At 39.9% G+C, this 26,854-nt stretch overlaps 1 protein-coding gene across 6 annotated transcripts in view; it reads right to left on the bottom strand.

Moving 5' to 3' along the window:
- The window catches only part of NPAS3 (neuronal PAS domain protein 3), an 853,690-nt gene that overhangs the window by 216,698 nt on the left and 610,138 nt on the right, over positions 1 to 26,854 (bottom strand). For all 6 annotated transcript variants that reach the window (XM_049113038.1, XM_049113041.1, XM_035719983.2 and 3 more), the window contains one exon: positions 20,676 to 20,765. In XM_049113038.1, the coding sequence (XP_048968995.1) occupies positions 20,676 to 20,765 (90 nt within the window). The remainder of the gene's footprint in view (positions 1 to 20,675; positions 20,766 to 26,854) is intronic.

The following is a 26,854-nucleotide window of genomic DNA, read 5'->3' as shown; positions in this document are numbered from 1 at the left end:
ATACTTGGGTTTAGAAGCATAAATGGATCACCATGTTTGGCGGGGGGGGGAGTGGACAGCTACTTCAAAACCGGCTCTTCCAAGTATTGACAGAAAGTAATTAAAACAACATGAGCCATTGTGGGGAGAAATAAAACCAACAAAATTAGACAAAGCATAGTTAGTTCTAGGCCAGAGCTGGAGCTCCCAGGAGATATGAATAAAAATGAAATTTTTTTCCTAAGAAAACTTAGAGTGAGCTGAGCCATTTTGTTTTATGGTCATGAAGATGATTTCTTCAATTGCAATGAAATGAGGCAGCAGGCAGCCACACCTGTTTCTGCATTGCCCTGCAGGTATCAAGGGTGACTACCATGGCTGGAAGTCCACAGGCTGGGGTGGATGGGATGCAAAAGGCTCTCTGGCACTGAATGCCCACAGGTCACTGTCAGGTCTTTCAAACACATCTGCCATCTGGCCTCTCTCAGTTCCCCTATAATTATTTCCCTTTCCCCTTTCCGCCCTGGAGTCATCTTAGAAGGAAATTATTAAGCAGAGGATTAGGTTCACAGCAAACAATGATTTTTTTATCTGACATATCTGAGATACCGGTTTTTACATCACACTTCTGGCAGCTTCTTCCCTTTGTCCAAAGAAGGAATTGGTTTGTTCTAAAATCTCCATTCGGGAAGCCTGCTCCTGGGACCCCTAACTGGCTTGTGTATAAGACCCTTTAGCATTTACCTAGTTTGTCTCATAGCCAAACTCCAGAACATTTATATATATATTAATATATGATATATCTCAGATCTTATATATAATATCTCCTGCAAGAATTCTCACTAAACATAGCATGTGGGTTTAGAAACATCGTGACCACAGCTTTAAGACTATTGAGTATAAAAGGTTTAGAATTTTATGACTAACAAAGGGATTTTAGTAAAATAGTTGGTCTACAAAGCATAAAAATAGAACTTCACATTAATTATGAAACCCTGAACTAAAACGGAAGAACTTTGTAGGAGAGCCATACGGTAAATCTACAGGATAGCAAACATCCAGATGTCTTAAAACATCTGTATGACTGCTTGAACTTTTCCATTTTTCCTTGATGTTTGGCTTCATGGAGACACAATAAGAGCTTTATTACCGACTTTGGTAGCTTTCAAAAAAAAATCAAGGAACATATTTTATTATATTATTTATTTTTTAAACTTCAAGACCGAGGCTGACTTCTTTATCTTTGTATTCCCCAGTGTCACTGAGTAGATGCCTGATATATACTGGTTGAATGAGGGGGAAAAAGATGACTCATAATGAAATGTACAACCTAATAGGGAAGCTATTTCTGAGTAAGACAATTCCATTATTAGTAATAGCATATCTATGAATTCAGGAGTGCATTTATTCTGAATCCTTCATTCCATGCATCTATATTTCATCAATCTTTATCATCTCTCATTAGAAAATATAGAGAGGCTGAATAATTATTCTTGTTTTACAGGTGAAAATACCAAGGAACTGAGATATGAAATCTGTCAAGTCACATAGTGAGATCCTATAGATCATTCAACTGCCCAGCCCAAATCATCCAATAAGATATGAGGCTTTTCTGATTGTACAGATTTATTATTTGAATCCAAAAGAGATTTCTTTGTGTATTTGTTTATTCATTTTGGTATGAAGTCTGAATTGCTGAGATGTATGAATAAGAGGACTTACATTTAAGATATGCCCTGGGATTCATTTTCCCCACAAAGCCTGCCCCAGTGCCCTCACCTTCTCATCAGAGAGGTTAGAGCTCTCTGGCTGGTACTAGTCACTATGGATAAAATGGAGATGATGAAATCTACTTCATAAAGTTATTGTTCGTAGACTCTACCTCATAGCGTTGTTGCAAATGTTAATTGAGAAATCATATGTAGAGGATTAAGTGTAGTTTCTGGCATATATCATTTGCTCAAATAGATAGAATTTGCTGCTGTTGTTAATGCTCCTGCTGCTAATATGAGGCCTGGTGCACAGACCTTCTTGATAAATATAAGCTCACTCCCACTTTCTGCTATGTCGATGCTAATGTTTGAACTACTTTCATTATTTGAACGTATTGTTCTGTGAGAAAAGATAATTGTTTTTTTCCTCTGGCTTGATTAGATGATGAGTAGGTTGGGCCCATCAAACCAGTCTCCCTAAAATACAAGTGATCCCAGTCATGCCTCCCCTTGGTCCATTAAAGTGGAAGATTAAAACAAAGTTCAGAACTGATTGTCTCATTAGAAAACTCCTGAATGCAAGATTATTCATATGAGAAAATACTCCATGGAAGTTGAAGGATATTCACCTAGTCATTCAGTCAATAAATATCTATTCAGTGCCCTTGATAAATGTAGGATAGATTACCAACCCTGTTGGCCAAACCTCTGAGTGAGCAGAGGAATGCTAGCAGTAGTCCATCCAACTTACAACATGAGGAGGAGGCAAAGGAAGAATGAGTTTAGAACTCTCAAAACAGCAAAGAGAGCTGTGGGTGGTAATTTCTTTTAGAAATAACTAGAAAGAACATGCTGACCCAACCGGCTGTCTGAGGCCCAGAAGTGAATTTCAAACTCCATGTAGTATGTTTAAAATTGGCACAAAGCTGAGAGATACTGCACCAGAGATCAAAGAAGGGTTGTGTGTGGCCACAAAGGGTCCTTTTATTTGCTTTTGGAATTGAGGGAAGGATTTGTTCACTGATTCTCCTCATACAGGTTTGTGCATGTGCAGGCTCGGAATTTTAAGCTGTCATAAGGGCTATTGCTCAGGATCTCCACAAACATTCTTGTTCAACAATGTTTTAATTTCCTTTATCCCCCCAAAAAGTAAAACTCGCTGGGGGCTGGGTTGCTGGTGGCATGGCAGCACTTGCTATGTCAGGATAGAGGGCAGAGAGATCCATGCCACGCTCAGTTTGGCCCCTTCCCTAGCAGGAGAGTAAGAGTCTCAGCATTGATTGGGTTTGTCCAAGAAAGGAAGTGGGAAGTCAGAGATGAAGCCACTTACCAGCTCTGTGATCCTGGCCATTTGTTCCTGGTACTTTTAGTATCTGCATTTGTCAAATGGGCATACAAGCCCCATACCTTGCCTTACCCAATGCCCATGACTATCCAGTAGAAGGTTCAGGAATGTGTTCTGAAACCTCCCCCTGTCTCTGTAGACTGAAGGGTCTATCAGGGTCTGTGTCTGGCCATTAAGAATAAATCAGTACACCTCACAAACCTCAGGAAGCAGAGCAAGAGATTTGGGAAGAATGGGTTCATATTTTTTATACTGGTAACCTGAAGAGATAGGAGTAATTCTCAATACAACCCTTTGTAAAAGTAAATGGGTATCGAAAGTGTCAGAAAAAACTCAAGCCCTTGTTTATCATCAGGAAACTGTTTTCCTTTGGTTGTGCTGTATTTTCAGTTGAGGCACACCTTTTTCCAAAATGTTACTTGGTGCCAGGCTAAATGTGAATGTACGGACCAGAAGTTTCACCAACTACTGAGTCTTGACTCACACTGAAACCAGTAAATCTTTTATTTTTTTAATTTAATTTAACTTATTTATTCATGAGAGAAATAGAGGCAGAGACATAGGCAGAGAGAGAAGCAGCTTCCCTCTGGGGAGCCTGATGCAGGTGGGACTTGATCTCAGGACCCTGGGATCATGACATGAACCAAAGGCAGATACTCAACCACTGAGCCACCCAGACTTCCCTGTAACCAATAAATCTTTACCTCATGGCTTTGGTCTTGTAAATCGAAGGACTTAGGCTCAGCTGACATTTTTTATTTTTAAAGGAAGATTAATTCAAAACTTATTTTCCCCCAACCCATTTGGCCATCCATTCCCACATCTCTTATCAAGGGGAGAGACTCAGAAGGGCCTGCGCTAAGACTTCATTTTTTCTGCTGAAATTCCTCTGAGTGCCTGCTTTCTGCTATTTATTTGCATAAACATGGTGCAGTTATGCAAGTGACTGCAAGTGAAAGACACTCGGGGATCGAGTAAGAATGCTCACCAGTGGCAGGAGATGTTGAATGCTGTGTTTCACTCTAGATTTATATTAGGAGAGGGCATTTTAAAGAGGCCCTTTCTGATGATCATGTTAAAAAAAAAATAGAGGTGAATAAAGGTGAACATTTGAGACTTGGACTAAGCTCCTGCAGGCAGGGATATTTCAATTTTTTGTTTTATTTATTGAGATCTCCCTCCCCTTTACTTAATGTACAGAGCCAAGTTATTTTGCACTGCCACCAAGCAGGAGCTTTTTAAATGATTCAGGGAAGTATAGCTTTCATTTAGGTTTGTGCCCTCCAGTCTGTTTATACTGGTCGATACACTTGTCTGAAAAATATAATGGATTAGCACATCATTCAACAAGCTAGTCAGAAGGCAAGCTCAAGGCGACAGACACCAAAAAGTAAATTACAGTCAGTGGTAGGGGTAGGCCATGCCTAGAGCTGGGAAACATCGTATCAGCACAAAACCTGTATTCTCTGAGAATGGTGGGAGAACTGAAAGGGATGAAAAATTTACACTCAAATATAATAAAACAATCAGCTCTACAAATTCATATGCTACTATAAACTGCGTGGTTTATGACACTGAAGGCGAGGGGAATCTGGCTCTCACGACCACCTCACACATTATAACCTCAGCTGGAAACAGACACGGATGGCATTTGTTTCATTTAATAGGCCCACTTTTGCAAGTGGGCATATATCATGGCTTACTTTACACATTCCATTTAAAGATCTGCAGAATGCTAGTTTGCCACCAGTTGGTACTTGGCAAACCAAGAGTTAAAGTGGGCTACAAGGGGGGCGGGGTGGGGAGGGGTACTAGCAGGGAGCCTGATGTGGGACTCGATCCCAGGACCCCGGGATCACACCCTGGGGCAAAGGCAGGTGCTCAACCACTGAGCCACTCAGGTGTCCCTCTTATTTATTCTTTCTTAATCCTCACTCCATCTTTTTATTTCCTTTATTCTAGTCTCTCTCTCAAGAAACAAAAAGCAGGATTGAGACACGTTCTCCAGATTTTGAATTTACATTTTCTCTGATGTAAACCAAATCATCACTATGGTAGATGGAAGAAGTCTCCTAACAATTATTAAACAGCTTTCTATTTTATAACCAGTGACAATTAAAAAGAACAATGAGAAATGGATTTTAAAAGCCTAAAGGCTTTGTTTTTCACCACAAAATAAACTCCAGACAACAAACAAATCGCTTCCTTCACCAAGAGTTCAGTGAAGGATTGTAATGTTCTCAGACCTTGTACATCTGCAAGATATTCTTTTTACTGGTCATGTACTGATTGGATGGAGAAGCAGATGAGCAGAACAGGAAGGTGGGAGCCTCAGTATTCAGAGAGAACAATAAAGACCACTGTAAAAACTACAAAGTCAAAGAGAGACTTACGAAATCACCAATCATATGGGCCGCTCATATAGGATTTTTTTAAAAAAGCTTTTATTTATTTATTTATTTATTTATTCATTCATTCATGAGAGACAGAGGGAGAGGGAGGCAGAGACACAGGCAGAGGGAGAAGCAGGCTCCATGCACCGGGAGCCCGACGTGGGATTCGATCCCGGGTCTCCAGGATCGCGCCCTGGGCCAAAGGCAGGTGCCAAACCGCTGCGCCACCCAGGGATCCCCAAGTAAATAAAACTTAAAGTCCCTGATATGGGACTCTATCCCGGACCCTGGGGCCATGTCCTGAGCTGAAAGCAGATGCTCAACCGCTGAGCCACCCAGGTGTCCCTGCTTATATGTGATTTAAGGGAAGCAGAAAAGAAGCAAAGATGGGATTTTAAACTTAAAATTATTACAGAAAATACCTTCTCCATTTTTTTCCCTTTCTGTACAAATTATCAGGTGTTAGTAGGGGGAGTAATGCATACAACTCTTGAATCTTCGCTTCTCATATTCTTAGTGGACCTCATCATCAGTTACCAGTGGGATTGGCAGAGCTGACAGGCCACACTGATGCCTAACAAGCTACATTAAGTTCTAGTTAATCGCAGGAGGTGTTGGCCCACCACTGAATCCATTCTCCCTCCAGAATGTCCTAGGATTTTTGGCTCATGGGTGATACCACCAACAGGTTTGACAGAAAAGGGAGTTACCCTGGCCTTGGCCTGCAACTGGCCTTGCCTGCTTTGATCTTACTTTACAGTTGGCATCCCTGCTACTTCCTGTCTCTGTCAGTTGTACCCTTGTGTGGATCAACCAAAGCTGATCAATGCCAGCAAAAGCAACTACAGAGTCTTTTCCTGGCTCTACCTTCACCCAGGTGAACAATACTATGAATTCCTCCCAAACTCATCTCTCTCTTTCTCTTTCCCCACCTCTATCTCCAAACTCCATTCCCCAACTTTTCTCCACCAGAAAAGCAAGAAATAGTCCTATTTATTTTTCAGGTTCATGGTCTTCACACTACCAAGCTCATGCTTTTGAGACCTGGGTTCAAAGATTATTCCTCTTTTCAATCTTTAATATATCTTTTCTACATGTCTAACTTCTCAACCTAATGGTAAAGCCATCTAAGCTTAAAAATGAGATGTGTCAACCCCACGTCTCCCTCAAGTTACTTTGCACCTTCCCCTTCTCCTACCCAAATTCTTTATCTCTGCACTTCTTGGAAAGGCTAACACACCTAATACATTTGTACCTCTCATTCAATGACCTCCTGCATTCTGCCTTCAGCCTTCAGGGTGTTAGTGACAACATTCACGTCACTAGTAATCTTCTAACCAATGGATGTAATGGCTTTTCCCTGTCCTTGTAGTATTCTAACTCTTGGGCATGCAATCACATCCTTTCTGAAAAATGTGTTTTTCTTTGACCTTCCTAATGACAACTTCTAGGTTATTCTCAAGGGAAGAGACTCTCCAGGGCACTTTCTGATCATCTGTACTTCATTTTATATACCACCTTCTCTTCCTCTACCTGTCTGTAAATTGGGATCTTCTAAGAGTTGTTTTCCCAGTGGTCCCTTCTTCCTTCTCCTTGAACTGCAAATTCAAGATCCTTAGTAATCTCATCTACCTCTTTCAGGTACAGGTACACATCTATGCTAACTCCTTTCCAACCTGTAACTATAAACCCATTCTCTCCAGCTCTAAAGGCTATGTATCCAACAGATGTTCTATAAGTTTTCAAATACCACACTTCTAAATTGGAACTAGTTTTAGAAATGCACTTCCTCCCTGCTTCCCATCACATCTGATCAGTCACCAAGGCATTGATCTTACCTGAAAAAGGCCTCTCAAATCCATTCCCTACTCTTTATTTCCATAGGTGTGTGCCCTATTGTGATTCATTTTTAATCTCTTCCTTGGACCATTTATCTGTCTTTTAATTAGAAGATGCCATCATCTTCTATTTTTTTTTTTTTTTTTTGGCCTCAATAATTTTTTTTTTTTTCTGAAGCACAGATCTCCTATTTCACTTTTCCCTTTAAAACATTTTATGGCTCCCCAGGGTTTAAAAGGGGAAAGTTCAATTTCCCTAGCTTCCTAGGACCTCCTTTCCAATCTGGCCCTCTCTTAACTTTTGAGATGCATCTCTTATGGTAAAAAATGAGTTCACAGATATGCCTCCTTTTGTCTGGAATACCACCTTACGCTTTTCCATGTGGGAAATGCTCAGCAAGGCCTGACCTAAAAATCATTTTTTGGGGGGCAAATCCTTTTCAAACTTCTCCAGGCAGGTAGTCATCCTTATCCTCTGTTCCCCTGGTCTATAGTGCATCTTTTTATTGTAATGTGTGACATTCATTAAGATATTTGACATCAACTATCTATAGGTCACTGCGGGTTGGCTGCCATGCGTATGGCATCTTGAAGACACTAGGTCCTTGAAGACAGGAACCAGGCCTAATAACATCCGTTTTCAGGACAGTTTTGGACACATGTGGACCATTCAGTCTTAGCTGAATCCTAGCATGAATGGATACACGTTAAATATGTGGCAAATGTCACAGTCTCCTGGATTTAGACCCTTATTATTGATTATTGGCCTTGCTATCGAATCCTGGAAAATTTCTAATAATGTTGGACATCTGAATTTTTGGACAGATCCATGTAACTTTACCAAAGTTTTCAGAAGTTTATTTATACACAGTGGCATTGTGAGAGTACCTATTTTACGGTTCTCAGCAGGATACTCAATTGCTCCATGCCTCAGTTTCTCGTAAGCCATAAACCTGGACTATTTCTACTTGTTAATCACCTAAAACTTTCCAGAGGTAGGTGGCAATAATGGTTAACAATGAGTGCTGTGGAGTTAAGTGGGATGGGTTCAAATGCAAGCTCTGCCACTTTCCAGATGTAGGACCTTGGACATGCTGTTTTACTTCTCCGAGCCTCCCTTTTCTTATCTATAAAATAGGGATAGTCTTATGGTTAGGAGCATACATTTTAATGGTAGGAAAGTGCTTTGAACAGTGCCTGGCACATGGTAAGGGCTTTATAAATGTTATTTATAATTATTGTTCACTGTGAAGCTATAAATAGGAGCAGAGAAGGTCCACAGAGTGACTGATACAAAAGTTTCACAGAGAAGGCAGCAGGAACACACAAGTCAATCGTACAGATAAAACAGCTCAGAATTACTTAGAATTCTACACATTTTCAGTGTGTTCATACTTTTTAGATCCTCACACACCTTATAAAAGGTTTGGGAAACGTAATAAATATGAATTGACTATGTTTAAATGTCTGGAGTCAATAAATTCAGTATTTACCCTCAAACATGAAATACCCTTGTTAAAAAGAAAGTCAGTCTGTCCTTTGAATTGGCCCAGAATAAAAGGGTAACGGCGAGGTATCTGGGAGAACTACAGTTATTGACATCACTGACCTATAAACATATCCCCTTCAGCGTGATATACAGCACTTCAGTACCCTTGTTTTTCTATAATTGCTATTACCAAAGCCTTTCAATTTCAAGTGCTCAAACGAGAGCAATTCATATTTCAGATAATCTGCCAACGAGGAAAACTAATTTCAAAATATTTGATCATAAAAGTTGTCCTCAGCTTCTACAGAGATAATTTAGTCAAATAATATCAGATAATCTGAGAGCAGTCTTAGCAGGAAATTGCCCCATCTACGCAGCCTCCATTTGCACTTATATAAATGTACTGAAAGTGTAGGAGACTTTGACAGCCTGCCATATGTGATTTCATTCCAAAGCCTACCTACTTTACCATCAAAAGTTATATCCTTTGAAGCATTGCCAGAATTACTTTACCCCAGTAGATATGCTAGATGTGCCCTTTAAAAGCCATATTATTTCTTTCCTACTCTGACTAGTTCAGGGTAGCATCTGCTCAACTAAATTCCTTTGAAGGTTAAAAATAAAATAGCCTACTTCTTCCAGGCTCCCCTCCTCCGCCCCTACCCTAGTGCTTAGGAGAAAATGTCCAGTGTTGAATGAATTTCAGAGAGCACATGTTTTAAAGAAGAAGGAGCCTGAGAAATCGCTCCTTCATTTCACACTTAAGAAAAATTAAGATCCGGGCTTCTGGAAGGTCACTTGCCTGATTAGCAGCAAAGGCAAGACCAGGACCAGGTCTCCTGGATCTAAGTCCAGGGTGGGCTCTCTGGCTTCTCCAAAGACCGAAGGGCTATTAGACAAAAGGGATCAAGAAACTGACAACAGAAACACCACCAGTGGACTCGGTGTTTTCATTTTACAAACAGAAAATGAATGCTTGGGATTTCATCTCCAGGAAAACATTTGCTTTTTAGAAATAGTCGTACTTGGCACTCTCTCTCCTCAGGGCTGCTGACAGTTGCAGTCAGTTATTATACTGTTGTGACTTGGAAGCTGATGCCCCCAAACAGATCAGAATTAGTAACATCGTGATTCAGGATTGTCTATTTTCCCCTCAGCTTGCTAATCTATGCTTCTTTTATAATTATTTTAAAAGGCACTATCTGATTTCCTGAGCACCGCCCCAGGTGTTCTCGGTGATAATGAATGGATAAACATATCATCCCGTGTCACGGAGCAGTTGTGACATTTTAGAAATATCTTCAGTTCAACTCTTCTAATTTCAATGTATGTTACACCCAAGGTTGCAGGCCTGTGTTTTTACTAAAGAGCTGAATGAGTCCCAGTAATTGCATGATTTACTTGTCTGCTCAAGTGAAAAGGTTTTGAAATGTAGTGAAATGGCACAGTCGTTTCCTGGTCTTTGCAAACCCTCCAATGTCAATTTTAATTAATGAACTGGAAAAAATTATGTTTTTTTTTTCTTTTCTTTCTTTTTTCTTTTTTTTTAATTTCAGGGAATTGGTTCTCAGTCTCACCTCTTATTTTCCTCTAATTTGCATCTTCTGTCCTGAGGGATGTGTAGACTTTTGTCATTCCCACAGATATGTAGACAGGACATCACAAGCATGCTAAACCTCTGGTGAATGGTGGCTGGAAGTGATCCTGGCCAACTAGAGTGCACGGTCTGATCGTCCGAATCAGGGGGCTGCAAATAACACTCCTGTTACACTGAGTGACTGAGGCTCATCCCCATACTTGCGAGGAATGGTGAGCCCTGCTCGCTTTTAAAAAGTTATCTGCCAACAGAATCTCATTTCCACATAGTCATTTTTGATTGATCTTAAAGCGGAATGCCTCTGAACACTTTAATTTTTGTGCCTCTTTCTTTGACAACCCCCCCCTTTGATTTCATCAAGTAGATAATGATTCTTTGCATGGATATTTAAAAGCAAGAAAGAAATTCACCACTTACAGGAGCACCTTGCAATACAAATAATTTTTATTTTGTCATTTAGCAATTTTGCTAGCCTCAACATTTCTTAAAAGAAAGCAATCCTATACAGGTCATGGGAAAGAACCAGAACTAGCTAATGGTATCATTCCTGTTTTCTGGAAACAATTCTCAGTGTTTCTCCTATGTATAGACAAGTACCTTTTGCACAAATGTTTTTTAAACTCCCCAAAGTATCAGGTTTAACAATTAGAGACTTTGATGAACCAGATTTAAGCATCTAATAAATACAGTAGGAACAAACACTTAAAAGTCCAGACAGACTTCAGAGCGATAGTAAAACTCAGAGATTCATGTATGTGTTTATGCTCCTTAAAGCCTTAGCTCTTTCCTAATCGAGAGGCAATCTTCTATTGTTTCCTTGGCAAAGCATTACTAAAAGGGACTGCCTGTGGTTCTAAAGCTAGGCTCCTACCGGGGAGAGAGGCCAAAAAGGAGGAGGCTGCTTGATACACAGCTTGCTTCTCCAAAATGTAGAAAAAAAACTAAATGGAATGTCTGGTTCTCTACCTGAATTCAAATGCTGCACTTATGACAGATTTCTGAGATCTACAAAACACCACACCTGGCACACAGGTATTTTTTTGTCACTCCTGCCCAGGGCCAGAACTCGTCTTGAAAAAAATCCAATCCGAAACCGCTCTTTTTCCTTCCCAGGGAAAAGTCCCTCCTGCACACATTCTCTTGCTCTCAAAAAGTTTGCCTACTTATTGAAATTAATAGATTTACTCTGCCAGCGTATTACAAATGAACAGCATCAGAGGAAGTTTTTGTTTATTACTGAAGGTGGTAAATGGACAGTGGACGGAGACTGAAAGGGGAGGAGACACCCGAAGGAAAACCTAGTTTGTTGTTTTGGTGAATCATTTTGGAAATTATTTCTATCAGTAGACAAAAGTGCAGTAGGCATAAAAAGCCCAATCATAAAGAAAAGAAAGCAATTTATACATTCATACACATATATAGGCCTGTACATCAAAAGATGCTCTAAATCATTGGAACAATTGCTATCAGTCTCTTTAAAAATGACTACTTAGGAAAAAGAGATTGCATCTTTGGACTCTCATCCAAAGGGGGCTGAGGGAATAAGAAGGATAAAAGCCACAGGGCATTTGTTGTCTAAAAGTGGCATCGATTTTCAGGTTATCAGCCTAGTTCTAAAACTTATGCAAAAACCTAAAGTCAATTTCCTTATTATATTCCAACTGAAATTATCACTGAAATTGTTGCCATGTTACTCCTGTCATGAAAACCATGTCTTCTTATGTAAGAGCTAAAACCCAATATAGATTGAATGTGTGTGTGTAGAAATGAAATTTGGATTTCACATGAATTTAACGATTCTGTGACCCCCTTCCCAAGAGGTCAAGTTATTTCTTATTCTTCATATGAGCAGTGTGCCTTTGCTCATCACTCTCACAGGGTCCAGGCTAAGTGAGGAAGGATAGCTGGTTTAGGTGTGGAGGTATTCTTTTGCATATATTGCCTATGTAAGCACCACATTATAGACAGAAATTATCTTTACTTTCCAACTTTGCATAATAAAATAAGCCATTAAATTAATACCATATAGAAAATACTGCTTGTCAGGCAAAGAAATGTACATTGCTTTCCAGAAAACCGGGGATATTACATTGCCAACGCCTGCATGAATAATACATGGGTTAATTCAGAAAAACACCATTTCATTATTTAAAAATGAATAAATTACAGACTTAGAATGATGACTAAATTTTCTTCTCCATCTTACTTTTGCTCAGCCCTCTACTTTAAAAACCAGAGTGAAAATATCATTCTATCCACACAAATAAAACAAGCTGGCTCCTCAAAAAGTATTGCTTTCTGCCTTTACATTTCCCAAGCCCATAAAATGAAGACACTTCATTTTCTTGTTTTTTCTTGATCATATGAACTCCAGAAATTAAGAATCCATGTAAAAGGTTCTTCAAATTATCAATTTGAAACTGATGAGCCTATGTTTTATTGTCTTGTGATGCTGTGATACAGCCTAACTAGATGAGCCCCCTTGGCAGGCAGGACTTCCTGTGTTTTAGTCTCGGTGCCTGGTAAAATATGTTCAAAGGAATAAATAAGAGGACTATAATTCTCATGTATGTTGATGCAGATTTCCTTCATTTTCTTTCAGAGACTTTGGTTTACTCAGAAGGCCTGTTAAAAATTGGTCCCATTTGGGGACTGATGAATGCATGGAAGAGAGAAAAGAAATGCTCCAGCAATAAGAAATTAATTTCGAGTTAAAATAAGTAAAACATCCTCATGCAGTGCATTTAGGCTGAGCATAAAGTGACAGCCAGCAGATTATTCTACCGATTTCTAATGCTGGAAATTCGGATGGCATTTACTAGCATAACCTTTCAACTCTGAGCACATCAATAGAGGCCGACAGTGGCTTGAAATATGATTCCTTGCAGATAGCATATCCTCATTCATCTGACTGTGCTGCTCTGTGCTCCACTGCACAAACAGCGTCTCACCCACTTCTGAGAGGACACTAATAAAAAAGGCATCAATTTTCAGCTCTAGTACTACTGTGATCTCTTTATATGTTCGACATCCAACATTAAATTAAAATGCTGTTATAAATCCTACTTTCTGAATCTGGAATGAGTGTTGGGTTTTTGTCGCATGAGATTGCAGCAAATCTTGTCAAAAGCAAGGAAGCACGTCTTGTTCACTCAGAATTAATGTTGTGGATGAAAGAAGGAGGTAAAAGGGGTTGAATATGGTGAACTGAGGGTGTCAGAGCCAGTGGGGACTGTAGCTTGAGGGTGCCAAACCAGGCAGGGTGTTTGCTGCTTTCAAGAAGTGGCTAATCAAGAATTGTAATTACCAACGACAAGCCGTGTGGCAGGAAGATTACTGATACACAGGCAGGCGTGCGCGCACACACACATCCATGTATACCAACAGAAAAACTGGAAGCATAAAAAATTGTCAATTATTCCTCTCCGGCAGAAAAAATATTTTGTAAACACCGGTGGTCCTGAGGAAGCCTCACCGGATTGCAACGAATCCTCGCAACAGAGGCTGCCACTGGGATGCAAAGCCCAAGAGCACAGGGCGACGCGTGACCTGGGCCTTGTGTCAGGATTACATAATTGTAAAGTAACCAGAGAAACCCCTCGAGTCCCTGGAGGGTGAGGAAACCACATTATTAAAAATGAAAGGGGGTGGATTAAAAACAGTTTCAGAAGCTTTCCGTGTGAGGGAATCAAAACAAAACCAAAACCAAACCTTGCGAGGGAGAGAGCAACTGGCCAGCATTTCTCATTTTTCGCTAAAGATGGGAAAGCACTGTGGGGGAAGGTGAGGGGATTCTTCTACCCTTTCTGATAAAAAGATCCTGCTAATATAAGGTATCAGCAGGACCCCCCTGACCTCAAAGGTAATAATAAGGTTTCAACAAAGGTGTGGAGCACAGAGCCGCTGTGTCCTGCTTGGCTCATTCATAATTATGGATGAAATAAAGAGGCGTGTTTGCCTATTTGAGAGGGTGGGGTGGGAAGAAAAGGGGGAAGAGGGAGCAGTTCAATATCTGGATCGAACAGAGGAACTTTTTCCCCAAAGGATCCTGCCGGGAGGAACCTTGACATGCACAAAGTCAGTAACGTCGACAAAGTTGCCCTGGTGAGAACGATAAGGTCACCCATGGGATTGCTGAGATTATCTCTGTCAAGCACTCGGACAGCATGCAGTCAAATGATGCATCATGCAGTCATTTTCGGGGGGGAAAAATCAATTTCTTCACCAGGTCGCTATTTGCTTTTCAAAGTGCCCTTGTAGGCCTTCACCACCAAGCATTTATCAATTTAAATGTTGTAAATTGATAATGTGCCACTGGGCCTTGTACTGTTTCTGAATTATTTTGATACTTATATTTTCTCAATAGTCTCTAAACCCTCAGAGCTTCCACATTCAAAAGGGCATTTTTCTTTGTTACACCAAGAAGTGATGAACTTTTTATGATTAGTACAGGAGAAAAATGCAGACTTGCTGGGGAAAGAAAAAACAACATACAAGCTGCTGAAAATTACACATTTTTCTTTTCCTTTCTTTTTTTATGTTGAGATGTGTTCACTTGAAAGCCTTTAAAGGGGGGGGTGTCACAAAGCAGTATGTGGAGGGCTCCATGTATTCGTTTATTCAAGGAACCCAAGTTATGTGAGAATTGCCTAAAATTAGAACACCAACCGAAAAAATGCTAACACGTGGCCCCATTATGATAAACCCTGTGCTGCACTGAAATAATACCTTTTTTGTCTTTATATTCCAGCTCTCTAGGATGTGATGATACCAAACAAGAGTAATAACTTGTAGGGAAAGCTAATGTTTTCTTTTTTTTCCTACCCTACTAAAGCAATATATATATATCTTTTACAAGCATGGAAGCGAGAATATTAACCACCTACTAACCTCAACTTGATTTGCACTGAAAAATGTAGAACGGAAGAGTTGAGGGTGTACTTCGGAAAAGCAAAAGAAAGACATGGCAGTTGCAAAGCATCTTTAACCTCCAGTGATTTATTGGCCCTCAGCCAAGTTATCAGGGGAATCTAATTCTTCTTTATTATTCAAATAAACCACATTTGGCACCATGGTTCCCTTTCAGAATAGCTTCACAAATAGACTGAGCTCTGTCATTTATTTGACCTTGTACTTGTGTGCTGTAGCTGTAATTTTATTTGCCATTCTATATAACAAATGCAGCGAAATCTAAAATATGGAGAACAACAACAGGATGGGGAAAGGAGTTGGTGGTAAATATATCTGCATGGCTTAAAAAAAAAAAAGACTAAATTTAAAATAATCATTCACCCCTTTTCACCTTCACCTGTTATTAGCCCTTCTGTCTGCAACCACCCTTCCCCTTTCAGCAAGCTGCGTTGGAACCAGCCAATTTGTAAGCTTGTGTGCAGCTACCTTCTGGCTAGCTTATGACAATGAGGATGTATCTTCCACTGGGATGGGGACTGGGTGAGAAGTGACTCAGGCAAGCTGGCACCGGAGGTAGTTGGTGGGGAGTTTAGGGAGCATCTCAAGAGAGTGGTTAGCTGGCTGCAGGGTATTTTCTAATGATATCACAGTGTAAAAATCTGTTAATTTCCCAGTTTGCTCTAGATCCTATTTTATTTTAAATAAGACTCTGTGTTAAATTGAAAACATTTTGCTGGTACAGGTGTGCATCAGAATCATCATCTCTCACCCCACTTTCAAGGAAAAATGTTTAAAAAAATAGGAGTCCTCTTTTATCCTCTGGTTAACTGAGACCCATGTCCTCTGCCTCTGGCAACTCTAATGTTAAAATTCTCATTAGTATTTAAGAGAAAATGCAGGATTTGTGTATGGATGAGGGAAAGCTGATTTATAAAAGCACATAAACCATCAAACTGGTCAATGTTATTATAAGGCCTGGATGTTTAGAAAATCACTCAGAATGATTTTTGGAACACCAACATCTGAGGGGGAAAGAGTCTCCTGTCTGCTTGTGAGATCTGCAATACATTTGTTCATATTTGTTACATGGTCAACACAGCCTTGCTCTGCATATAAACTCCAATGGAAGAATAAGTATGTCATAATCTACAAACTAGCCCCTACAGAGATTGTATCTGAGATTTATTTTTATACTTCAGTCCCAGAATCTTTGTTTTCCTTAGGATGCGATGCTTTCCTGATTTTTTGATGAATAGCTGTATTTCTCTTTTTGCTTTGGTTACTGGGAAGCTCATAGCTAAATGTGAAGCTTTAATCAGACTATTTATACCCTTTCATAGAGCATCTATTGTGTTCTCCTGCTACATGGTAACAAATGACTTACTTTTGTCTTTTTTTCCCTTATACCCTACCTCAATTTTGCCATTATTTTTTATTATATGCATTTATGTAAACTAATTCCTTTGGTAGAAGCTAGCAAATGACTATTTCTCCAAGTCCTATATCAAACTAGGACTTTAAAAAAATTATCATATAAAGTCTTTTGGATCCTTTGGTGATTATGCCCCTTATAACCTGGAAGAGATTTCATAAAATCTGGCTATGTACTATTCCTACACTTTCAGTGCTAGGGAATACACACTGTTACCTTTCTTCATTTTCACTTATGTTTAGTCTATGATGGCTACAGAGTAGAGTTTTTTTTAGCAGCTCTGAATGCTATCACCAGGTATAAGAAGACATTTAATCCCCACACAAACCAAACTCAGTATTGCTATCTGGGGCTCTTTCTTTAAGTATAAGTCTCCACAGTGAGCAACTGGGAATTAGCTTTACCTAGGGAAGCAAGTCAACAGCGCATATTTCTATCACCTGAAAACACAGCTTGGATGTTGAGTTAAGTACGTTATCTCTGGCAAAGTCGAAAGGGCTGCTGAGGAGGTTCAAACATCATCACAGATCCCTTCATTCCCATCATCCTGACAATATGAAAATACTTCAGAGAGAATAGCCACCACACATATGCAGTGGCCACCAGGAGCTGTTACACTCAAGGGAGTGTAGGGGAGAAATGCACTCTGTCTCTACACTCACACTACAGAGCAGAGCTCAGAAGTATCTCTACTTAGTTTTCTCACAAGGCAAAATATAATCCTAATTCTTTCCTGAATGTAATTTACTTTAAAGCCACCATATTTATTTACATGTTGAAGGAAAATAAAACCAAGGAAGGGATATTTTGAGAGTTACAAACGCAGATATAATACGCTCTAATGAACTGACATGCTCGCAATATCCCTCAACAACTTCACAACTTCACTGGGTAAGTCTTTGATGATAGTTATGCTTTGTCTTTTTTTTTTTTTTAAGATTTTATTTATTTATTCAAGACACACACACACACACACACACACACACACACACACACAGAAGCGGAGACACAGGCAGGGAGGAAGAAGCAGGATCCATGCAGGGAGCCCGAGGTGGGACTTGATCCCCGGTCTCCAGGATCACACCCCGGGCTGAAGGCGGCGCTAAACCGCTGAGCCATGGGGGCTGCCTGCTTTGTCTTTATTTAATGAAACTATTTTAAAAAAGGGCCTGAGGGACCATAATTTCATAGACACCTTATATCTGACTAGAATTTGATGGAATAACTTCTGAGCCAAAGTTGTGGGACACAGTGTTTGGTTTGCATTCAATTAAGGATATGTGAGTGTGTGAGTGTGTGTGTGTGAGTGTGTGTGTGTGTGTGTGAAAGATAAAGTATGTACTTACTTGAATAACTTTGAGTATATTTTATATAGCATGTCACCCATGAGGACCCCATACCCCAACACTGAAGAAACAGGAAAAGGGTTAAGTGTCAAGTACCCTACTAGGACTTCAAACCTAACATTTACTGGGCTGGAAATCCCTTCCCAAAGTTTTGGCATAGATTAATTTATTCTCATTTTTTAGGCATTTAAAAACATACTGCACTCTTACCGGATTATTTTCACGTTAATTCGGAAGGATTCTTAAACTTTAGTTTTGAATGCCAAACACCTACGTCAGCATATGCAAACATCACTTTCCAGTTACTTAGACTTCATCATTTCAGTTGCACAGTGCCTCCAAATGAAGACCTCTGTCTTGTACCTCACGACAGTTTCTACCTGCATGTTCCACCATTGCTGGCAACACTGAACACATCTACCACTGAGGGTACAGTGCCTGCTCCTGGGTAAGTCAAGATGCTGACTGCTGATATACACTTTAAAACTCATCACATAAAAATAGCAGGGAATGGCTGCACAGAAGGTGCCAGCTACTGTACCATGTCTACACAGCTGCTTTCTTCTGCAGAAACCTCAATTATTTGTCTCCGATTTTAGGAAAAGATTGACTTAATGTTACAGTAGAGAAGCAGTGAAATACACTGCTTTCAAGAAGAAACCAGCACAGGGTTAAAGCCAAATTTTTCTTGAACAGATGATATTTCAGATGGCCACACTATTCCAGATGCATCAATTTCCTTGAAAATCCAATCCATATATGTGCATATGCTGTGCTGGCAGGAGGACTGACTGAAATGGCCAAAACCCAAGAGCTAATATTCTTTTGGCCAGAATAATGCAATTATTATTTTCCTAGCTATCAGTCTAAGCATACAGAGCCATCTGTTATGCAAAGCAAACATACACATCTCAATTACAGAAAATGCAGTCGCCTTGACAGAATTTGGATTACACCACTAACCAGGGCTGTAAAATGTGTTTTGAGCTAGTATATAATGGATGCTTTTCAGGAGTTCCCTAATTAGCATTTACCTGCTTAAACTAATTATTCATCCTTCTTCTTCACTGGCTTATTAAACTTTGTTGGGTACTCTGCATAAAACAGATGAATATGGGCACTGCAGAACAACAAACAGTGGTCTTTCCAGTTCTGTACAGTTTGAAGGAACATAGTGGCACACCCATCTCAAAACTGGAGATTCTCAAAACTAGGTCCCAAACAGATTAAGACAAGGCTTAAAGCCTACTAAAGGCTATTATGAAACCAGAGATTTCAATAAGATGCGAGAATGCTAATAGTGAGTTAACAATAGCCTGGTTTGTAGAATTTGGTTTGCTAAAACCCACATAAAACAGAATTACTCTATAAACTATAGCCAATAGCTTGCATGTTCTTCAAGGAAGCGTTAATGGACCCTCGCTTGGATTCTCAACAGTAAATAATCAAATTTGGCAGCATTTCTCCTCCTCCTCCAACCCTCCTCAGATGCCAACTATCTTTCTTTATTATTTCCCAATGTCGTTCTTGATTTAGCTATTACCCAGCAAACTCACTAACAGCCAAAATGTTCCAGCCGTGCTGGATGCCTCCTTAGAGTGGTGCCAACTTTCAGAAGCAATGAGTCTGGGGTGGGTCTTGCTGAAGAAGAGAGAGAGACAAATCTTATCTCTATCTTTAGCTCCAAGGGGCAACTGAATGAGAAGTAGATTATCCAACTTGGCAGCTCATCACATACACACAAAATCCCTCCCACCGAGGCTGTGTATTCCTCATGCCAAACCAACAGATGAAAAGGGTCAAACTCCACCAATCACCTGTGTGGGCACAAATATCCAGATGCTCAGTATTTTTACAGAAAATAAAAAAGCCCACATCTGGATAATTAGTGGAATTGCAAACTTTTCTTCAGGGGATGCTGGCATTCTAGAGATGCCGCCTGTGTCCCGGGATCTGAACCTAAGTAAAATTTGTGTGTTCCAAGGAGGATATCAAGAACTGACCTCTAGGATTTTGTCCCCTGCCCCAGCTGCCTCCTGTCTTCTTTTCTTTCAACCTCGGACAGACACGTGCGAGAAATTAAACCGCACATCATGAAAGGCGATCTTATTTTATGAAATTGTCTTTCAGTGTTAGGAAGCATTTGCAAAGGCAGCAAAATATATCCTTGCTGGAACCCTCCCTGCAACACATTTTAATGGTCTCTTTCAGCATTTCTTGACTCCAAATGACTCCCTGTCATTGTGTCAGGTCCCAGGATAATGCAGGGTACTCTATAAACATCCAGTAATAGGACACAAGGGAAGCACTATTAGTGTGTCCCTCTCCTACCGGGCACAGAGGTTTCAAAGTTCAAAACAACTGAGGGAAGAAACTTCATTTGTTCTCAATAAATTAATAATGATCCTTGTGGGGTGGGGAAGGGGGGAACTAAAGTTTTTGAGCACAGGTTGATTCCGAACATTCTGAACGGACAGAATTTTCTCACTGACTTTGCGAGAAGAGCCAGGTAGGGGCCATTAAAGAATAAATTTGATACTTCATGCTAAGCAGAATATCCGTTGAAGAAGGCAAAGTACGAGGCAGAAGGAGCCTTCACAATCACCGTCAAGAATCTAAATTGTTGTACTTACTTGTGAGAGGCCTAGGTAGATGGAGACGGTTTCGGAAATGTACAAAAATTTTCCTTCTTGATTTAGTGCAAATACAAAGCCATCCAGGGACTGCAGAAAAAAAATATATATTTAAGTTAAAAAAACATGTGATGGAGATTTAATTAATAGGGCAGGTGACACAAAGCAACACCTACTGAATTTAAGACCCCTTTTTTCTTCACATCTAACAAACATCCTAAGATATTTCACCATTGCCCTGTATGGGAACAATCTCAAGGTCTGAATGAAGACTACAAGCTTTCCTTTATTTCGAGGCCTTCCTTATGTCTCTGTCATTTTGATCAAGATACATTATATTCATGTACAAAATTGGGTTGTGGTGATTTTATGAGCTGTTGCCTTTATTTATTTTTTTTGAATTCAGTAGTTTAAAAGATTAAATCAGTCAGATTCTCCATTAAAGAGCTGAACAGAAATGGAAATTATAATGAAACAAGAGAAAAAAAAAGGTCCGTATATGAAGAGCAAGTAAAATCACCACTTGAGCTACTGTGGACATCAATAATTTGCTAATTAATAAAGGATTATACCCTTCTCAGTACCACTGCCTATTGTGGTAGAACAAACAGGAAAAGTCAATACATTATGGGTGAATGATTATAGGCTGAAACCTTACAAAACTGTAATCCTTTTTTGCAAAACTCTGCTTAAGTTTTATTGTGATAGATCTAGATTCTATTACAGTTCCTGAAATGGAAACAAAAGAAAGGGGGTGGGGAGAGAAGGAAGCTACGCATCATCTGTGACTCCTGACACCTTTGTCTACTTTCCAAATGGAGGGTTGCATTGTCAGTTTGACGATCTGTGTAAATCATCATGGGCTCCAACTGCAATATACCACTCAAAGGGAGAGTAAGTACATTTGTTTTAAATTCTTGCAATTCAAGTGCATTTTATACCCTCAATCCTCCTTGTCTTTTGTTTTGCTTTATTTATTTATCTTTAACTAGGTAGGTGGCAAAGTAATGCTTGTATGGGAAAAGAAGTTTCAAAGATTAGTGGTTTTTACAAAGGCTGCGAATTTGGAAAAAACAGGAAACCCAAACTGGGAACAAGGTATGCGGCAACACTAAATTAACGACATAATTTTTACACATGGAAAGGTGGAAGTAACATGTAAAATTCAGGTAGAAAAATGGACGGTCTCAAATCTCAGCAATCATTTCAGTTGCCTAAAATACTGAACCTTTTTTTGGAGCCCTAAACGTATATGTGAAATATACATATTTTCATATTATATGTATGTAGGTACACGGAGGGGAATGTGTGTGTGTGTGTGTGTGTGTGTAGCATAACATTTGGATTCCATGCTTCCTGACCCATTTTCAGAATCTTACTGGTCAGAGACTGTGAGTAGCACCCAACCTCCTCTGATTAGGTGGGTTGCGAAAACACTTCAAAAGTCACATTACACGATTACATTACAAATTACATGATAGACAAGCTTCCGGTCAGGACATCGTCCATTTATTAAGCAACATGTGCTAGGCAGCTTACACGTGTTATCTTGTAATTTTCACAAGTATCAACTGAAATACTTATGTTATTATTTACATTTTATATACAAGGAAATTGAAGCTTAGTGAAGGTAGGTGACATGCCTGACTCTAGTTAGTGACGGAGTTTGGGTTCAAACTCTGATAGTCAGAATTAATGACAATACTGACTCCATTAAAAACAAAGTTTCTCTGATTGATATTAAATTAATATCAGCTTTTCAGCTTTTCTGAAGCGAAACTATACTAAGACGAGGCCTATGACTTAAATATCAGCACTTGATTTTGAACGGTTTGTTCAGATGACAAAATCCCACTGTTAGGAGAGAGCCAGGAAGTGAGATGACAGGAGAGTCCACAAGTCCCTCCCATAAGAGGTCACCTTGTCACCTTGCTCCATATCTCTCTCCTGGAATCAGCTATGGGACAGGGGAAAAAAGGCTGTTCAGTGGACTCCTTCGCTTTGATAACACTGACACCCACTCGGGAGCCTGGTGAGAGCCAATCCTCCAAGCTTGGGGTGTGGCACAGAGTTTGTAGAAGTTTGGGAAGGATCTTATTTCAACATGTCTTTACCTCACATAAGACATCTTCTGATAGCTCCCCCCTCCCTTATGAACCTTCTCCATGGACAGGTTTTCCACCCAACCCAATGGCCCTGCCCTGCCATACAATCATAGAGAACTGTGTGAGCCATCTTCTCGAACCTTAAAATGCTGCTGTTAGATTTGAGAGAGAGAGAGGAGACAGGAGAACTTTTCATGGGAACAGATGACAGTTGAAAGGCTGAGAGAAGAAAGGACCAATGAAACTGGCATAGATATAACCTCCTATAACTCCAAACCCTTTACAGGTGAGAAAACGGAGGCACAGAGATGTTGAATGGTTGGATTAGACCATACAGTCGGCTGGTGGCAGAGCTACGACTAAATCTGCTGTACCCCAATAATACTGTTAAAGTGTTGATGACATTGTATGGTCCTGACTGGCTTATCCAACTCCCAAATTTCAAACCAGTGGGCGATGTCTTATTTATCTTTATCTAGCAACAAGTGCTCAACCAAGACTTAGCAAATGCAGCTCTACCTCCAAGCTCAGTACTCTTTCTCCTGGGTCACATATGCTAGAATGACTAAGAGGGATGGAAATTATCTTCTGCAAAAGTCCTGGTCATGCCGCTATTAGAGTATTTGCAGATTCTGATGCCGCAGATGTCTGACAGAGTCTGAGATATCTCCTACCATTTGGAAGATCAGAGTTAGACCAGATTCTTTTGTAGTTCTCCAAAACATCTAGTGCGGGTCATTTGCCAGTCACACACATCCTTTATTTTCTCACTAAAAGGGACTGTGATTTTATAATGTTAGGTTCCTATCTCATGTATTTACTAAAAACGGTAGAGGATGTTTGGGCATCATAGCAAGGAAAAAAAAATTTCTGGAGGCTAAACATCTGATGCTATTAAGCAGCAGTGATCTAAGAACTGGCCAGTTTTGTTTGGCAAAGCAGAGGCTCTGACACATGTTCCAATTTCCTGGTGAGATTAAAATGAGTCTATGTCTACATGACACAAAGCATCCAGTCAATTCAATTAAAAATAACAGCCAATTTGGTGTGGGAAGAACACAACTAGTCAGATTAGTTGTCATCACAGATGCAAAACAAAACAAAAAACTAAACCAAAAAAAAAAAAAAAAACCTGGTTAGTCATATTTTTTTTACCTTTATATTTATCATGCCAATTATATCTACAGTGTGAGACGAATGTCCAAAACTCAGATGTGAGAGTACCTTTCAAATAAGGAAATGGGATATGAACCTGGTTCAGCAGCAGACTGGCAAGGTTGTTCTTCACACAGCTATTGCCTTCTGACTGAGGGACGTCCCTATCCATAGTTAGCTCTATTCTGCTGCTTAGAAAAGTTTTAAGAGTAGCACCAATATTGGTTTAATGTATGTGTCTTAGTCTTAAAAGGTGGCAGGTGGAAGGAAGCATCCAATCAGTTAATCTTGGGAACTAAATGTGATTAATCTGAAAATTCTATGGAATTTTGAAAAATTCTGAATCAAGAAAGCTACTACATTCTGAGCTTTTTCAATCACTGCAGGCTACTTTTTAATTTTTTTTTTAAACTGCCCACTGTTTTCAACAGGCGCCAATTAAGATTCTGGGGTCAAAGGGTTAATTACATCTCCTTACTCACTATGTAGAATTTTCTGATTATTAACTAAGGTTGGATTAAGATGAAAAAGAACCTACACAAATGTTAATGCTAGTCCCTCCTTGAGAAGATTTATTATAAAGCCATGCTGAAATCTATCTGCTTTCCTCAAAGCAGATGGAGAACAAAATCTTAGAAGAAACAGTAAAACAGACATTTTAAAGGCATGCTAGTATCTGATTTATCAAGACAGTTTTCTTATTACTAAAACCAGTTCTTAGCCATCCTGACAGGGCTGATAGGAGATTTCCTTTGTCACATCCTGGTAAGTCTATGAGGTACACATGCAGGAGGGAGGCTTGGATGCACGAGTCAGGAGCTACAGCATCTCTGAATAATAATGCCTGTAATTATAATTTATATCCCCTGACATCAGTGTAACATATAAAGTGTAAGGCACAGTTTCTTAACCCGGAAAGCTGAGGGCCTCTAACAGAATTTGTCAAATGATGAGGTTATTTCCTTGTAGGGTATGAAACTAACTATAGCTTCATGATTGAAGGTATACTAATGTTTAATGCATTGTGCTAAATGGATTTATATTTGTCAAAGTAGTTTTGTCTCTGCTTCCTCCCCCCCCCCCCCACATATTCCACCGCAGCCAAATCTCACAGAGTGAAATCTTACTCTGGTGCCCTTATTGGGGTAATTCTCATGTATATAACCATTCTGAGATTAGCAGTTCTTTCTTCCACATTCCAGTGCAGAAGAGAAAAAAAAATAAAAAAAAATCACCCCAAACTCTTTTGCTATGACCTCACTCCAGTTAGAATGAAGAATTACCAGTAGGCTAGGTTATTTTAATGACAGATTATTTTAAACTAAGCCTTCACCATCTGTTCCACCCCCTAATTATGAATGCAAAAAGAACATATTTCACAATTACATCAGTAAAAAAGTAAGATACACGTGATTTAAATGCATGCATGTGCTCCATGTCCAATGCACCGTGCATCTGTGATGTTCTTCTAATTCAGGCTCAGGCTAGGCAGAAAATACCCATCCATGGTAGAGTGCAGTCTCTGACAGGCTCAACTTTCTCCCCAAACCCAGGCCTTTGCACTGTTATGACAAAATGCTGTTAGAGCAGGAACAGAACATGGATGTCAGCACAATGCAAGCTTGCAAGCCATTAGAGAAGAGTATTTTATAACCGCTAAGACATCTTTGCTGTTAATAAGGAGAGGCTGTATGAGCAAATTTCTTCTGCTCTCTGGGCGATGGGTCAGAACTGGAAACCAGGAGAGTCTGCTCTGGAACCATGCCTCCATCATCATGAAAGAAGTTGAGTGAGTAGGCAAAGCACAGAAGAAGCCTGGCCTGAGGAGTGAGGACAGGGCTTCAATACCTATCTTTCCACTCTGTTTTGGCAGCAGATAAAAGAGTTAGAAAGAAAAAAATGTTTCTTAAATTTTTTTGGCCTTTAGATACAATAACACTTTGATAGAGCTCATTAAAATGCCATATTGCCCTCTGATTGCACTCAGGAGGTGATTCTATACTGCTCGCGCACACACATGTGGACTCCCAGCAACTTCAAGGAGCCTGGGACGATGCCCAGAAGTGCCCACATGTATCTGTTTATGGGGAAGAAAAGTTTCCCAAATTTTGTCTTTGCAATCTGAGTTTTAACAATCAAGCACTATGCAGAAACAAAAGCTTTATTTTTAGAACTAGGAATCTAAGTCAAGTATATTTTCTCAAAGTGGATAAAAGCAGACATCAAAGGTTTGGGCTTTAACTCTTAGGAATCTTCCAGAGCTTTCTGGCTTCCGTGTCTCTTCCTTTGCCCCCTCCCCACCACCATGAGTCAGTAACATGAGAGGTATAGCACAGGTTCATGTCATTATCATGTACCCAAAGCCACATGTTCTCCAATCACAACCAAATTAGATTCATTCAGTTGCATCTGAGCATTTGCCCACTAAAAAAGAATTCCAGAACAACAAACCTTGGTGCCTCAAAACACCTCTCCTAAGAGTTTCCTAAAACACATAAATCTAAACATCTTAGGTGAGAAAACAGTGCAGAGAGGCACAGACGGCCTCTCTTAGTTCTTAGAGGAGAGTTACCAGAATAAAAGGAGAGATGTTGAGCTAGTGAAATGTTAAAACATGAAAAGAACAAAGACATCTGCTTTCTGAGCAAGGAGATCAGGTTTTGCTTCTGCTCATTAAAATTCCATTTTGTGGAAGCTGTGTATCAAAGTGCTGACCTTTTTTCTCTGGGATGCTACTTCAAGCCTTACATCCAGCCTTGAGGGATGTAGATTTCTTGATTTGAACGTCCACCAAATGGACAACAGGGTCTGGTGGAAAGACAGGGTGCAGCATGTGGTGGAATCACACGTGTGTGTCTCTGAGCCACCAGGGGCAGCACGTGGACCCCACATTATCTGTGGCTGGTCCTGGGAGATTGG

The sequence above is a fragment of the Canis lupus genome, chromosome 8 (genome assembly GCF_003254725.2).
Source record: "Canis lupus dingo isolate Sandy chromosome 8, ASM325472v2, whole genome shotgun sequence".
Classification (NCBI taxonomy): Eukaryota; Metazoa; Chordata; class Mammalia; order Carnivora; family Canidae; genus Canis; species Canis lupus.
This window is presented reverse-complemented; position numbering and strand designations above follow the sequence as displayed.